We start from the raw sequence: 15208 nt of genomic DNA, 5'->3' as shown, positions 1-15208 counted from the left end.
GCCCTAAAAGAAAAAAGAAAAAAATCACAGCGGCGGTCACGTGACAGGGTCCAGCGGATGATAGGGCTTGGCTCATGAATATTAATCGTGTGTAATGCAATATTTTAAAAGCGTTTAAATACTTCTTTGTAAACTGGCAAATTAATCATATCTACAGAAGATTGGTGAAATAATATTAGTTAAAGTGAAATATATAAAAAAAATTTACCTCAAAACTGTGACTATGAAACATTCATAACTTATTAATATTCATAAGCTATGCGTTACCGATAGCAACACAGGCAACAGACCTCACAGAGACAGTCTATTCGCTGATATACACCAAGATTTAAGGTTTGTTTCTAGGGACAGCGATGATACTTCGTTAGAAAACTGAACAAAAATGAAGAACAACCATCATTACACAACGCTCTTTGCTTGTTTTGGGCGTGGTTTCTTACGATTTGAATCAGATGCAAATTACGGATGTGTTGATAAAAGGGGGAGGTATAGAAAATCGGCTTATAACACACGTGTTAAAGTTTTAGGATTGTAAATATATATGTTTCAGTGTTGGTTTTCAAAAACGAATAGTATATCACGCCCTTACATCCTGTTAAGTATGTTAAATACAGTCTAACATAAAAATGATGTAACAAATAGGCCTACTATTGAGAGTTTTGAGTTAATATGTTTTCTTAGGATTACTCTGTCTAATTTTAAAGGTCAGTAGCCTATATATGGAGTTTATTTCAAATTGAAACGCACTTACACTCACCGGCCACTTTATTGGGTACACCTTACTAGTAGGCTACTACCAGGTTGGACCCCTTATACCTTCAGAACTGCCTTAATCCTTCATGGCATAGATTCAACAAGGTACTGGAAATATTCCTCAGAGATTTTGACTCATATTGACATGATAGCATCACACAGTTGCTGCAGATTTGTCAGCTGCACAACCATGATGCAAATATCTCATCCTACCACATCTCATAGGTGCTCTATTGGATTGAGTTCTGGTAACTGTGGAGGCCATTTGAGTACAGTGAACTCATTGTCATGTTCAAGAAACCCGTCTGAGATGATTCGCGCTTTATGACATGGCGTGCTATCCATTTAAAATTAGCCATCAGAAGATGGGGGATGGACATAATAAGCCCCTTTCACACAGTGATACCGGTAAATATCCGGAAAATTTCCGGAACGACTTTACCGGTATATTCAAAAAAGCGCTGTTCACACAGGCGAGGACGTTACGGAAATTTTCCGGAAAAGAGCATTCACACATCCATTCCAAAATACCGGTAAATTCTGACATCATTCACCACAAATGAGCTTTAAACGGCTGCGCTTGTATTTGTAAACATTTGACTAAATTACAAACTCTTTTGATGATCAATATTGTAAACAACTTTCACTGGATCATATTCGCATGTCGAGATGTTCATAATATGTGCGTGCGCTCACAGGCTGTTTCATGGGCACACGCAAAGCTTGAAGGTAAACAAACAACGGCTTATCATAAGCATCTTATCGATGATTATTTGCACAGTTGGCATTAAGAAGAACATATAAACGTTATCTGACTAACTTCTATCAGCTAAATGTGTCTGGAAAAAATATTCAAAGGCTTTTATTCTCACAAACCGCGCGGACGTAAATGCGTCTGACTGTTGTGATTGGCTAAAGCAGAAGTCTTACGTCAGCACGTTCTAGACGTGCACGAGCTTATTCCGGAAATCTTCCTTCTGCGTTCACACAGCGCAGCATTCCGGCAAATTGCCGGTAATGTTACAACTTCTCTTTCCGGAAAATAGCCAGAACGAATTTACCGGTATTTTCAAAAAGGACCTGTTCACACATACAACCTTTCCGGAAAATTGCCGGTAATTTTCCGGAAAGGTCTGTATGTGTGAAAGGGGCTAATGTTCAGTTAATAATAATGGGCCCAAAAGTGTGCCAAGAATATATCCCCCACATCATTACACCACCAGCATGAACCATTGATACAAGGTAGGATGGATCCATGCTTTTATATTGTTGATGTCAAATTCTGACCCTACCATCCAAATGTTGCAGCAGAAATTGAGACTCATCAGACCAGGCAATGTTTTTTCCAATCTTCCATTCTCCTCTTTTGGTGAGCCTGTGTCAATTGTAGCCTCAGTTTTCTGTTTTTAGCTGACAGGATTGGAAACCCTGTGTTGTCTTCTGCATACCTCGGTTTTAACGAGTGGTTATTTGAGTTACTGTTGCCTTTCTATCAGCTCAAACCAGTCTGGCCATTCTCTTCTGACATTAACAAAACATTTGCGCCCACAGAACTGCCACTCACTGGATATTTTCTCTATTTCAGACCATTCTCTGTAAACCATAGATATGGTTGTGCATGAAAATCCCAGTAGATCAGCAGTTTCTGAAATAATCAGACCAGCCCGTCTGGCAACCATGCCACGTTCAAAGTCACTTAAATCACCTTTCTTCTCCATTCTGATGCTCGGTTTGAACTGCAGCAGATCATCTTGACCATGTCTACATGCCTAAATGTGTTGCGTTGCTGCCATATGATTAACTGAGTAGAAGTTTGCATTGACGAGCAGTTGGACAGGTGTACCTAATAAAAATAGCCGGTGAGTGTATATTTAAGTAACAAACACGTGTAGACTATGTGCATATCCAGCTGCGGTCACACTAGAGTTTGCGTGTGCAAAATACTGTCGTACGGCACTGTGAAAAGGGGCGGGATTAAACAAGATGATTAGACATTTAAAAAGCGAGCGATTTGCTCCGTGTTTTAAACTTCTGTCCAGAGAGGTCATGTTTTGATCCTCGATTGGTCTCACGCAGTCAAGTGATACAATTTCGCAGGTCAGAGTTCACCAAGCTTGAACTTTGCACTGCAGCAACCTGCGAAATTTGACGCATGACCCTGTGTTTCCAGTCTAACGCATTCGCGTCCTTATGAATGGAAGTCTATGGGAGGAAAAGCCCAGTGTGACCGCAGCTTTATAGTCCATTGAACTTGTAGATTTAATTTTAAATACAAATCACCTTCAGTTCTGTCTCTCTCTTAGTTTGTGTGATGCAGAGCCAAGAGGACATCTTTAATCCTCTCATCATCAATGGAGTGGTGACCCGAGACAAAGACTTCCTACACAAACTCGGCAAAGTGCTGAAACTTGACTGGATAGTCGGCAAAAGCTTCAAGGCATGAACAGACTCACTTGCAAGCAGCGTCAGGACAACAATAATTGCCATTTTAATTGCTTTGTAGGCTAGATGATTTATCCAAAACCTTAACATTAATTATATGTCTCATGGTTATAGGTTTGAATTCTAACTAATGTAGTGTAACTTATTCATTTTCATTGGGCTTGAGTTTACCTTGCTATATTTCTCAGATGAGGAGATCGCTCATTAACAGAATCATCCCATCTTTTGCTTGCCTCGCTGTGAAAAACAATGATTTCATTGCACTTAGTGGACTTCTGGAGAAGGTTATTAAACGTATAGTTTCCTAAGTTAAACATATGTACAGAATTCAAGCCTATATATTACCCAAAGGGATTTATTTATTGATTTCTTTTTAAAACCTCTTAAGACGGAAGTCAGTCATCGTACCTACGATGATTCCACGGCCCTTCATACAGCCTGTGAGCTGGGGAACATAGACATGATCAAGTTCTTGTTATCAAAGGGGGCATCGCATCATCTGGACCACCGTGGAAACTGCCCCTTATACATGGCTGTTAAGAACAGGTATGTCTAAAAAAATGTATGATTAGTTGGTTTAGCAGACATTTTTTTTGTCTTGTAAATGTCAATGACTGTTTCATCTATTGCCACTTGTATATAGACTACATACACTCACTGGCCACTTTATTAGGTACACCTGTTGCTCGTAAAACAAATTTCTAATCCATCCTGCCTTGTATCAATGGTTCAGGCTGGTGGTGGTGGTGTAATGGTGTGGGGGATATTTTCTTGGCACACTTTGAGCCCTTTAGTACTAATTGAGCATCGTGTCCACGCCACAGCCACCTGAGTATTGTTGCTGACCATGTCAATTCCTTTATGACCACAGTGTACCCATCTTTTTATAGCTACTTCCAGCAGGATAACCTACCATGTCATAAAGCGTGAATCATCTCAGACTGGTTTCTTGAACATGACAGTGAGTTCACTGTACTCAAAATGGCCTACACAGTCACCAGAACTCAATCCAGTATAGCAGCTTTTGGATGTGGTGGAACGGAAGATTCGCATCATGGACGTGCAGCCGACAAAACTGCAGCAACGGTGTGATGCTATCATGTCAATGTGGACTAAAATCTCTGGCATAGATTCAACAAGATACTGGAAATATACAATCAACCACAAAGCCAAAAGGGGGTCTAGCCCTTTACTAGTAAGGTGTACCTTAAAAAGTGGCCGGTGAGTGTATGTTACCTTAAACAAATTGATAAAGGAATGATGTGTATTTATTGGCCAAAGTCCAGAAACAAGTTGGCATTTTATCATTTAGGTCTCCATTGTTCTGAAATCAGGACCTCAATTAGTTCTGTGCTCATCACAACCTCTGTATTTTCTTTTAGTCTATATAATGAATATTAGTAATATCACTTTATGTTTAAAGTTTTTAGCCATCTTAAAAAATGTGATCGCTAGCATGACTAAATGGCACATCAAATGTGGCATTTTAAGAGAATTCAGACAGTACTCTTCAATACAGACGGTGCTCTTGTATTCTGTCATCATTTATCTACCAATCATTGTTCCAAACCTGTCTGACTTTCTTCCAGAAAAGAACATATTTTAAAGAAAGCTTACAACTGGTAACCATTGACATCCATAGTAGAAAAAAGAAATGCTATGGAGGTCAATAGTTACTGTATAAAAGTTTCTCTCTCTCTCTCTCTCTCTCTCTCTCTCTCTCTCTCTCTTATACCCCCTCTGTAAACATTGTGCTAAAAATTGGCAGTATTCCCTAATAAAAAAGGGAATGAGCCAAAGCAAAGTGAGTGATGACTGCATTTGTGCTCAATTTCTTTCAAGCTTACATTAGAGAGTAGTAATGCATCATTTGTACATGCTCAGCTCGACATGGCAGTGATGCCAGTTCATACATGTGCTTCTTTTTAGGCATCATCATGCTGTCAGCCTCCTGCACTTTAATGGAGCCACTGTTACTAAAGCCCCTGTGACAATCGCTATGGAAATGATCCAGTAATATCTCACTCATAAAACTCACACAGAGCATTTTACCTACAATGTATTATTATAAGCCTATGAGCCTATTTTTTTTGTGGTTTATCTCATCACTGAACAGAGCGATACAGATCAAAGACCACCGTCTTCTGCTTGCTTGGGCTATAGCAGGCGTCGACATGGACGCTCAAGACTATAATGGACGCACAGCCATGCATGAGGCGGTTTATTTGGGAGATGTGTTCATGATCAGAAAACTACTGGAATATGGAGCCACACCACTGGTATGATTAGACGATGGTCTTTTAGTGTCTCATGTGTGAATCAATGAGTTAAGTACAATGACAGTAAATGAACCATTTTCTCTCTCTCTCTTTTTTAAATCCAATCCAGATGAAAGATGTGTGGGGTCAGACAGCAGTGGATGATGCTCAGAATAAGGCAGCCATCATGGCTCTTTTTGAGCCTATTTTTACAGTTCATTGCCCCACCAAAGAGGCCTATTTGCTATGTGAGCCTAAACTTTCAGTCAGATACTAAAATGTTTGTTGTAATTATATGTGTCTCACTGTTCTGTTGTACTGCATTTGTCTTAAAATAATACCTTTTTATTTTAAAATGCTTTGTTTCCTCTGAGATTTTGGTCCATATTGACATGATAGCATCACGCAGTTGCCGCAGATTTGACGGCTGCACATCCATGATGCGAAAAATCCCGTTCCACCACATCCCAAAGGTGCTCTATTGGATGAGATTTGGTGACTGTGGAGGCCATTTGAGTACAGTGAACTCATTGTCATGTTCAAGATACCAGTCTAAGATGATTCATGCTTTATGACATGGCGGGTTATCCTGCTGGAAGTAGTCATCAGAAGAAGTCCCTTTAAGACAAGTCTAACTCAGCGGCCATCTTTGAAATGCCTCTCGGGCATTATACTTAGGCATTCTGTTTGAAAGGAAACATCAAATTGTACAAAACTGTTTGCCAAGCTTATGATTATATTACATACTTGGAACCACCAATAAAATTCTAAATCTAAATTTTAATTTCTAAACCTTCGAAGCCAACAAAGTCTTCATATTTTCATGTTGCCCAAGCTAATTAAAAGGAACAAGATTACGACACCAACCTCATTTATGGCCATTCTACATATTACTATCCTCTGGATTAATACAGTTTTTTCCATTCAAAACTATAAGAGTGACATGTCGTGTGTATTCTATAGTCTTTGACTGCGGTCATAAAGGAATGGGCATGGTCTGCAACAATTGGTTCTAATGGGTAACACAATTACACCACCACCATCAGCCTAAACCGTTGATACAGAGAAAGTAAGATGGATCCATGCTTTCATGTTGTTGGCGCCAGATTCTGACTCTAGAAGTGGACGTTGATTATATATATATCAACATTTGTAAGGATCTTAGTGATGATAACCTCCGGATGGACTACTCCTTTGTGCCTGCTGGAGGCTCTTGGCTTTTGCAAGGTCACATTCCTATTGTTACAATAAACAACCCTTGCAAACACAGAATAAACATGGTTAATATCTTGTACTCCAAGATTGAGCTAGCTCATCTCTAGAAGAGAACAAGACATTCACACAGAGTGAAACATGGATTTAGAGTAAACCAAAAAAGGACAACACATCATACTGTGGAAATCCTAATAAAATGAAGCCGTTAAAAACAACTGCATGTTTGTCCTCCGGAAGTCAGACTTTAACGAATAAACACTGTTACTGCATTCCTGACACGGCTGTGTCAGATAAATACAGACATCAGTCATAACAAAGCAGAGGAGGGGATTACACATCTATATAACCACTGTAAATTTTGAAACAAAAATCACCACTTTTGTACTAGTGTGTTTAAGACAATAATGTTTTACTCCCATGTGGATTCAAGAAAGTTACACCACTCAGTTAGTAAACTTATGCGTAGACTAATTCTTTTAGTATTTTTAAAAAAAGGTTGTTATTTGGTGTGTTTAAACAAAAAGGCTGTGAATAGTCTTCCGCAATTCTCATATGGAATCACTTTATGTGAGTTTCCCTCCTGTAAATCCGCAGTCTCCACAGTCATCAGCAGGCGGCAGAATTGCTCTTTGCAGGAAGAGGAGAGGAAGCGGGCGTTGCTCAGGGAAAATAAATATTTTATGGATCACTAAACGTCCAGTTTATTTGAGTTTTGGTAAACACCGAGCTTATTTGCGAATAGTACATCTGGCATTCTTTGTAGGATAGTTTCTATATAATATAACGTGTTAAGAGCAGTTTTCTAATCCCCAAGTAAAGAAGCCTGAATGCAGCGTTTTCACTCCTTCCATGTTGTCCGTGCGGTAGTTTTGGATTAGCTTGTTTAACTCACGAACACAGGTTTAACTTCTCTACCGACGCGATATACGCCTTGTGAAAATTAAAATGGTACAATGTTTCTATTTCACCACACTTCTACTTTCAGTATCACTTCAGTTTATACCATTGTGTCAGTCGGTCGAATGGGAAAACCACTCTGGTCCACTTCAAAATGCGCGGTCCATTATCACCAGTTTGTCCGAGGAAGCCCACAGTTTCCTTGTCTCTACTATCGGTGAAAAAAGAGTCGACCTGTCTCTCAAGGTGAGTTCTGTCTGTTTAACCGGGTCTGTCTGATATCTGAAATGAAACTTTGTCTATCTGATACTATGTGATATGTATCTGATCTGTGTTGATCTGATACAAAACACAATGACATAAGTTTGTTAGGGTTTTATAAGGGGAAAACTGTTTAGTTAATTGGATACACATTACAATGGTACTTTAATTACTTTGTCTGAAAAGTAACTGGATTACTCGGTAAGTCATTTAATTACTTGACTAAATACTGCTTAAAATCCAGATTAATTTCAACATGTAGACCAGGGATGCCCAAACTTTTTCTTATGAAGGGCCAACAACCAAACTTGTTTGAGGCTAGTGGGCCAAGGTAAATATAGTTGCAATGGGTAATTTCCTTATTTATTTAATAGTATTTAAAATGACTAGGAAACATTGCCTTATATTAACTAATACAGCATACATTACATTTTAACTTGTTACAGTAAAACAATCTCATTTATAACAGAATTAAACTAGTTTTTGCCTTGATTTGCCCACTGATGTCTACTGCATAGTTCTCTATTTGTCGAGTGACATTATTTGCTGTACATTTTTTAAAAATCTGGTTCATTTACAACATTTAATTGAAACATTTCATTTCAGTTTGCTTTTTTGTAGCTCAGCAATAAAGTTAATAAACAAAAAAATTACATAAAATTAAAAATGACTTTCTGCTTTAACTACCCCATCATGAAAAAAAAAAAGTTATGATTGCATTTCCTAACTCCTAATATCGCTAGTTAACACACTCAATGCATTTTTTTTCCAAAACATCCCATAATTTCTAAAATATCAATCTTTATCAAATCTCACTCTCTTCTCAGATGGGATGGTGGGCCAAATCAAAGGTTACAATGGGCCAACTTTGGCCTGCGGGCCCTACTTTAGGCATTTTCGGTGTAGACAAAGAAATAAACTGGTTTACTTCCTTAAATTCAAGTCAAACCAGATCTTTTAGATTTTTTTAATACACTTAAAAATGCTAAACACTAAATGTAAATGCTTTAAATGTATTAAAGCACCAAGTGTTTCAAGTAAATGATACACACACACACAGATATATATACTGTCGCCTCACAGCAAGAAGATTGTTGGTTTAAGTCCCGGCGGGGTCAGTTGGCATTTCTGTGTGGAGTTTGGATGTTCTCCCTCATGTTGGCGTGGGTGTCCTCTGGTTTCCCCCACAGTCCAAAGACATGCAGTATAGGTGAATAGAATAAGCTAAATTGACCGTAGTGTGTGAATGAGTGTTTCCTTGTACTGGGTTGCATTTGGAAGGGTATCGACTGCATAAAACATATGCTGGAATAGTTGGCGGTTCATTCCACTGTGGTGACCCCTAAAATAAAGACTAAGCCAATGGAAAATGAATGAAAAGTAATCCGTTACTATACTTTTTTAGTGTTAAAAAGTAATTTATTTACATTAACTCGTCACTTTATAACTAATTACACCCGACACTGCAGTTCTAAGTTACTCAAGTGTTTTTAAAGGATCATTTTATGTGTTTAAAATTACTATCGGACGCTTTTGACCATAAATTACTTGCGCATGATAACTGTATTTATTTTACGGGCATCAGTTTCTCCAGAGCGGTGTGAAGTGGCTGTCAGATGCAGTGGCATCAGCTCTAAACGTGGCCATCCGGTATATTACGGAAATCTTGGAATCGGCAGGAATTGATGGTAAATTCTTTTCTCACGCAAATTCACTTGTGAATTATTTACTTTACATTTTAAATTAATTTCACTCAAAGCACATGCTCACATGTATGTTTCTCAATATGTTCATCTAGCCAAGTTACCTTTCCAAAAAGTGACTCCGGAGGGGGTGATTTTTGTGACTCAGTGGGCCATCCTGGCTGTTTTGGCCTACTGGATCTTGTCCTTCATCCTGCGTTTGGTTGTGGGAGCTGTGAGGCAGGCGCTGTGGCTGCTCAAGCTCTCCTTTGCTGTTGGCACGTTTGGATTGATTCTCAGCGACTCTGGAGCCTCAGCAGAAACCACAGCACTGAGATTAGCAGGCCTGGCGTGCGTCTGTGTCCTGCTGGGAATCGGTACAGCATCTGCAAAGTCAGACGCACACCTGGAGAACAAAGTCAAGATGCTGGAGAGGAGATTGAAAGAGATGGAGAAAAGCAAAATGGAGTGAGATGATGGAAAGCAGATCTGAAATAACACCATTGCGAATGCGAGATGTTAAACTTGAAAATAGAAGCACAATTTTTTTGCCAAAACTTAAATTGTTGTTCAGTAATTGTTTGTTAAAGGATCAGTTGATTAGCAAAGTTGACTTTACTTATAAAATTGAGCTAATCCATTGTAACTTGGAACTGTTAAGTTGACTTTATTTTTTATAATTATGCATACAGCTCATTTACTTAATCATTTTAAGGAAACAGGTTTACTCATTTTTTCTAAGTTAAGTCAACTATTTGCGATTGACAGTATAGGGTCCCATAGCAAAGCTCTTTGTGGCATTTGAGATACTGAATTTTAAACCAAAATACTAAATCAAATGTACAAGCATTTGTCATTCGGGGAAATGTATTTAACGAGTTCATTATAATAAATTTGTTGAAAAAATCCTTGTCTGAAAAGTGATGTCTGTGACATGAATCCTTAAAGGGCACCTATAATGAGAATCATCTTTTGTAAGCTGTTTTGTCAGAACTGTGTGTAGGTATAGTGTATCCACTGTCACACTGGAGTGATAGAGGCCCACCACAACGTGACATAGGAGTGCGGTTTTCCCGCCTATCAAATTGATTGACAGATGCATATTAACATGTCTCGGTAGTAATGCATATAATCATATCAACAAGACAGGACGAGCGCAAATCAACTGGGATTAATAGATCTGTTCAGCAGGTGAAGGCTACACCCATCAGAGAGATCTCTATGGCTGTTTCTCAATATGCGTCCTTGTGTTCTCGTCCTCATCATCCGACAAAGTTCAGTTCCAGAACCCAAGAACCATGTTAAAGTTCCCAGATGTGTTCTTGATATCAAGGATGCATACTTGAGCACCTAACTCGCTCTAAAAGTAATTGTGGCTGAATAAAGGTGGTGGGAAGCGCAGCATTTTATTTAGATTTATTATTAAAGTTCAGAGATAAAACTTGTTTATCTCAGTAGTTGCCTAAATGAGACGGTAAGAGTAAACATTAACATGATAATCTTAATAAAGGAGTGAATGTTTATGTGCTGAGATTTTGTATTAAAATTGTGTTATTTGTATTGTGCAAAGTATAATTATAAGTGTTTTGTGCATGTTATATTGAAAATGAAAACAAAAACGTGTAAATGCTGTAATGTTTACATAATTTACCATTAAAAATGTGTGAAGGTCATGTGACCATTAGGAAGAACACAGCATCTCATTTCTCACAGGACGTGTTCAGTGTTCTCGCGCTCTCCCGAGTTAGTTCTTCCAAGGTGATCTGACAAGAACGGTCTTTACAAGAACGCAAGTCTGTTCTCTGCTTTCTTGTAATTGAGGAACAGCCTATGGCTCTGACACGCAGGGTGAGCGGGGGAACCAACTCATTTGCATTAAAGGCACAGGCAACAAAAACGGCTACAGTAACCTAACAGCTCAAATTTCCCTCATTTAAAATGCTATAATGAATAATCTGATGGGTGTTTTGAGCTGAAACTTTACAGACACATTCTGAAGACACAAAACACTCATCTTAAATCTTGAAAAAGGGGTAAAAAATGTGCCCTTTAAAGTCAAAAATCACAAACTTCCAGCTTCTCCACCGTTTTATTTTATTTATTTTTTTTGTATCATGACTACTGAATCTGCAGCATTTGCACACATTTGCACAGTCGCTTTACAAAACGCTTGAGGTGTTCGAGTTATAATGACAGTCATGCTGACTGTCATCTTATTACAGTTCAAGTTGTTAAACCAAATTACATTCGGTTTGTTCATATAGTGCAACATGGAACGAGTATTACAACACAAGTTGGCACTATTAAAAAACAAAAGACGCATCAAAAAAACAGAACATGATGACCACAATAACACATTAGGCAATACAGCACTGCACTGTACAGTAGGCTGAAACTAAAAGCATTTCTTTCATTGAGAACAGTAGTAGACCTTTTATATTACTGTGATATGCAGCTTAGTTTAAAGTAAGGCATTGATGTTGTCTGTTACAAGTTAAAAATGTCACTATACTATTTATACACATTGACATTGTAGCTGTTTGCACCCTTTTAAAATGTATTCCAGCAAAATGTAATAAAATGCCCTAATGCAGCTACTGGTATGCTATCTGTGGTAGTTAAGAAAATTCCCTGAAAGCCTGCATTTTATTTACTTCCATGCGTTAACAATCACACTCACCGGCCACTTTATTAGGTACACCTTACTAGTACCAGGTTGGACCCCATTTTGCCTTCAGAACTGCCTTAATCCTACATGGCATAGATTCAACAAGGCACTGGAAATATTCCTCAGATATTTTGGTCCATATTGACATGATAGCATCAAGCAGTTGCTGCAGATTTGTCGGCTGCACATCCATTATGCGAATCTCCCGTTCAACCACATGCCAAAAGTGTTCTACTGGATTGAGATCTGGTGACTGTGGAGGCCATTTGAGTACAGTGAACTCATTGTCATGTCCAAGAAACCAGTCTGAGATGATTCACACTTCATAAAATTGCGCATTATCCTGCTGGAAGTAGCCATCAGAAGATGGGTACACTGTGGTCATAAAGGGATGGACATGGTCATGTTTGAACAGCAGCAGATCGTCTTGACCATGTCTACATGCCTAAATGCACTGAGTTGCTGCCATGTGATTGGCTGATTAGAAATTTGCGTCAACAAGCAGTTAGACAGGTGTACCTAATAAAGTGGCCAGTGAGTGAATGTCTATCCTGTGTGTTAATTTAATGGCTGAAGATACATGTAAGTGCGTATGTATACAGGAAGGGTGTATATGCAATGTCTACCAACTAATAAACATTAATAAACAAGGAGTTACCTGTGTTTGCAAATATATATTTTAAATGTGGAACTGCCTTTCTTTATAATATATAACAATTTGTTTCCTATACTACTTTAACAGCAAACACAACGATAAGTACTTATTTGCTTTGCCTCTCAAGAGACGAGAGGTAATTTAATAATATACAGCGCTGTTAAAAGAACTAAAAAACTACCTGCACAACAACATCCTAAATTAAAGTTTTAATACTATTAAGCCTTTTTTTTATATACGTTTTATTATACATAGTTCTACACAAAGTCCTGTTAACCCCTTAATAGGTCACTCTGATAAAGGGTTAGGACTGACCCATGGGGAAATTAAAAAAATAGCAGCTCAGTGTTACTTTAACGGGATAGTTAAGTCCTAAAATAATATGGGTGACAGATATCATATTTTATCAAACGTGCATGCATTTTGTTAGTCTGTTAATAGCAGAAGAACTCATTTTAAAGGATATTGTTAACCAGACAGTACTGCGATCTCCATTGTATGGACAAAAACACAATTCCCAAGATGTCTTCTATCATTTTCTACAGACGAGCTTTAATTTTATTATTGGAGTTTGTAAATGTCCCTGTTGAAAGTGAGCTTCTCTGTTCGACTATGGATATTGTTTTATTGTCCACTATACACACACACACACACAGCTGTCAGCTATGAGTGTCACTGGAAGCCCATTCACAACTTCTTGTAGTATGTGATTATAATATAAAGACGTTTCACCTGCAAATATGGAGGTAGGAGGTTGTAAAGATGATCTTTCCATCTTTGGTATTATTTAACTTCTGCTTTCCTACTATTAAAATGAGCCAAAAGAGAGTGACGTTAAAAGATTATGTTTTGTTTTCTGCTTCCCTTACGAGGATAATCCAGCATTTTGGAGAAACTACAGGAAGTTGTTGCTTGTAGACTTTCCTTTGTTGATGTCAAACTGGACCCCAGAGTCGCTAGTGCTCAGCATATTCATTGAAAGGCTGTCCAGAGCAGACCTGTAACCCTATTAAAAAAAGACAGGTCAACTTGTGAGATACAGTAAGACAGTGGAAGTATTTATAAATGTAACAATAATTACACTATTACTAACAGATCGTAAACAAAACATCAGTACTGGAGACTGTACTGCAACTTTTACACATAAAAACGATATCATGTTTTATAAAACTGTGATAAAAGGATAGGTGTTACCTCAGGCTGGGGTGCAAGCAGGGGCGCAGTTTGAGGTGGATCATTGGTAGTCATCCCTGTGGTTTCAGGCCCAGGTGAAGAATAGTTCTGAGGACACACATGACATCACATTAGAAAAACATACACAAACATGCACACCAAGAGTTCATAAACTACTTATCATGTTTTATATTCTGTGTAGATCGAAATTAATGTACAATTTATGAACACGTCTTCATTTTTCAGAAAGTTTTTCCTGACATACTGTAATCATGATCAAAATTAGAGAACACCAGTGAACCATGTTCCTGGAGGACCACCAGCTCTGCACATTTTCCATGTCTCCTTAAGCAAACACACCCGATTCAGATATTTAGCTCGTTAGCAGAGGCTGAAAGATCTGTGATGGGTGTGACAAAAGAGACATCCAAAACATGCAGTGTTGGTGGCCCTCCAGGAACATGGTTGAGAAACACTGCTCTACACTGTAAAAAAAAACATTTGTTAAATGTTACACCTAAATAAATAAGGTTTTTCAAACTTTATAACATTTTTTCAGTAAAAACGTAACTTTTTAAATGTTTTTGTGTGTGTGTGTGTGTGTGTGTGTGTGTGTGTTGAATGAAGAAAGATTACTAAAATTGAAACTAAGATGTCTAAAATTTACAGAAGTCAAAAATAAGTAGGAAGTGTTATTGTGTTAATTCAGCACATCTGCGGCCACAGGACTATCACTAGATTAACCAGTGTTTCACACTGCTCTGCTGTGACCGTGATCAGATCTTCCTCTGTCTCCTTCACAGTTTGGAGGAGTTCAGGTTTAGGTCAGGACACTGGGCTGCCATTTCATTTTTTCAGTGTTTTCAGCTTCAATAGAGCTTAGATCGAGCCCAAAAAATTGAACGCAAGCCTAAAGCCTGTTTCACACCGCAAGCGTGAGCAGCGCGTGTTTTTTTGGCGTCCATGTTAACAAATTAGAGCTTTCATACCGCACGCAGCAGCAGCGCGTCAGAGCGAGGCATGAGTGTCACTGAAGCTGCAGTGCTGCGACAGTTTCGGCGCTGGGTCTATTTTTCCACACTGCTCACGCTCAATTAAAGTGACAGTGCATTGATAATGATCAAAACACATTGAATGACAGTAAAAAGTAGCAATTTTACCCAATAAATGTATCGATAAGATCCACTGATTTTTATGCTGCTTT

General features: G+C 38.4%; 3 protein-coding genes across 15 annotated transcripts in view; 2 read left to right on the top strand and 1 right to left on the bottom strand.

Moving 5' to 3' along the window:
• Positions 1-26: 26 nt before the first annotated feature.
• On the top strand, positions 27-6744 carry LOC147837483 (glutaminase liver isoform, mitochondrial). 10 transcript variants are annotated; one of them, XM_087237577.1, is made up of 10 exons: positions 27-1152; positions 1885-2122; positions 2339-2612; positions 3057-3190; positions 3384-3479; positions 3584-3741; positions 5125-5208; positions 5312-5474; positions 5584-5701; positions 5828-6744. In XM_087237577.1, the coding sequence occupies exons 4-10, from the start codon at positions 3065-3067 to the stop codon at positions 5842-5844; spliced, it is 762 nt and encodes a 253-aa protein (XP_087093703.1). In that variant the 5' UTR covers positions 27-1152; positions 1885-2122; positions 2339-2612; positions 3057-3064; the 3' UTR covers positions 5845-6744. The 10 variants fall into 10 exon arrangements, with proteins under 10 accessions (XP_087093703.1, XP_087093702.1, XP_087093699.1 ...); XM_087237576.1 differs by lacking the exon at positions 1885-2122 and having other exon boundaries at positions 27-333; XM_087237573.1 differs by lacking the exon at positions 5828-6744 and having other exon boundaries at positions 5584-5747.
• A 531-nt stretch (positions 6745-7275) lies between these two features.
• Positions 7276-10414, top strand: tmem109 (transmembrane protein 109). The gene is given in 3 exon segments (NM_001145559.1): positions 7276-7811; positions 9412-9514; positions 9625-10414. Coding segments are annotated over 3 exon segments (657 nt in total). The 5' UTR covers positions 7276-7613; the 3' UTR covers positions 9981-10414.
• Positions 10415-11582: 1168 nt separating this feature from the next.
• wu:fc21g02 overlaps positions 11583-15208 on the bottom strand; it is a 42334-nt gene continuing 38708 nt past the window's right edge. For 2 of the 4 annotated variants that reach the window (XM_087235216.1, XM_087235215.1), the window contains 2 exons: positions 14026-14112; positions 11586-13837 (listed from right to left, as the gene is read on the bottom strand). In XM_087235216.1, the coding sequence (XP_087091342.1) occupies positions 13727-13837; positions 14026-14112 (198 nt within the window). In that variant the 3' untranslated portion in view covers positions 11586-13726. 4 annotated transcript variants of the gene reach the window in all.

Source organism: Danio rerio, chromosome 1 (assembly GCF_052040795.2).
Source record: "Danio rerio strain M-AB ecotype USA chromosome 1, GRCz13ab, whole genome shotgun sequence".
Taxonomy (NCBI): domain Eukaryota; kingdom Metazoa; phylum Chordata; class Actinopteri; order Cypriniformes; family Danionidae; genus Danio; species Danio rerio.
This window is presented reverse-complemented; position numbering and strand designations above follow the sequence as displayed.

What these genes read in the sequence shown, in the direction of transcription:
- LOC147837483 (XM_087237569.1), top strand. Translation starts at nt 3,065, where the DNA reads ATGCAGAGCCAAGAGGACATCTTTAATCCTCTCATCATCAATGGAGTG. An exon ending in ATCGCTATGGAAATGATCCA is followed by an intron (nt 5,209 to 5,311) that starts GTAATATCTCAC and finishes ATCACTGAACAG; the next exon opens with AGCGATACAGATCAAAGACC. An exon ending in AATATGGAGCCACACCACTG is followed by an intron (nt 5,475 to 5,583) that starts GTATGATTAGAC and finishes AATCCAATCCAG; the next exon opens with ATGAAAGATGTGTGGGGTCA.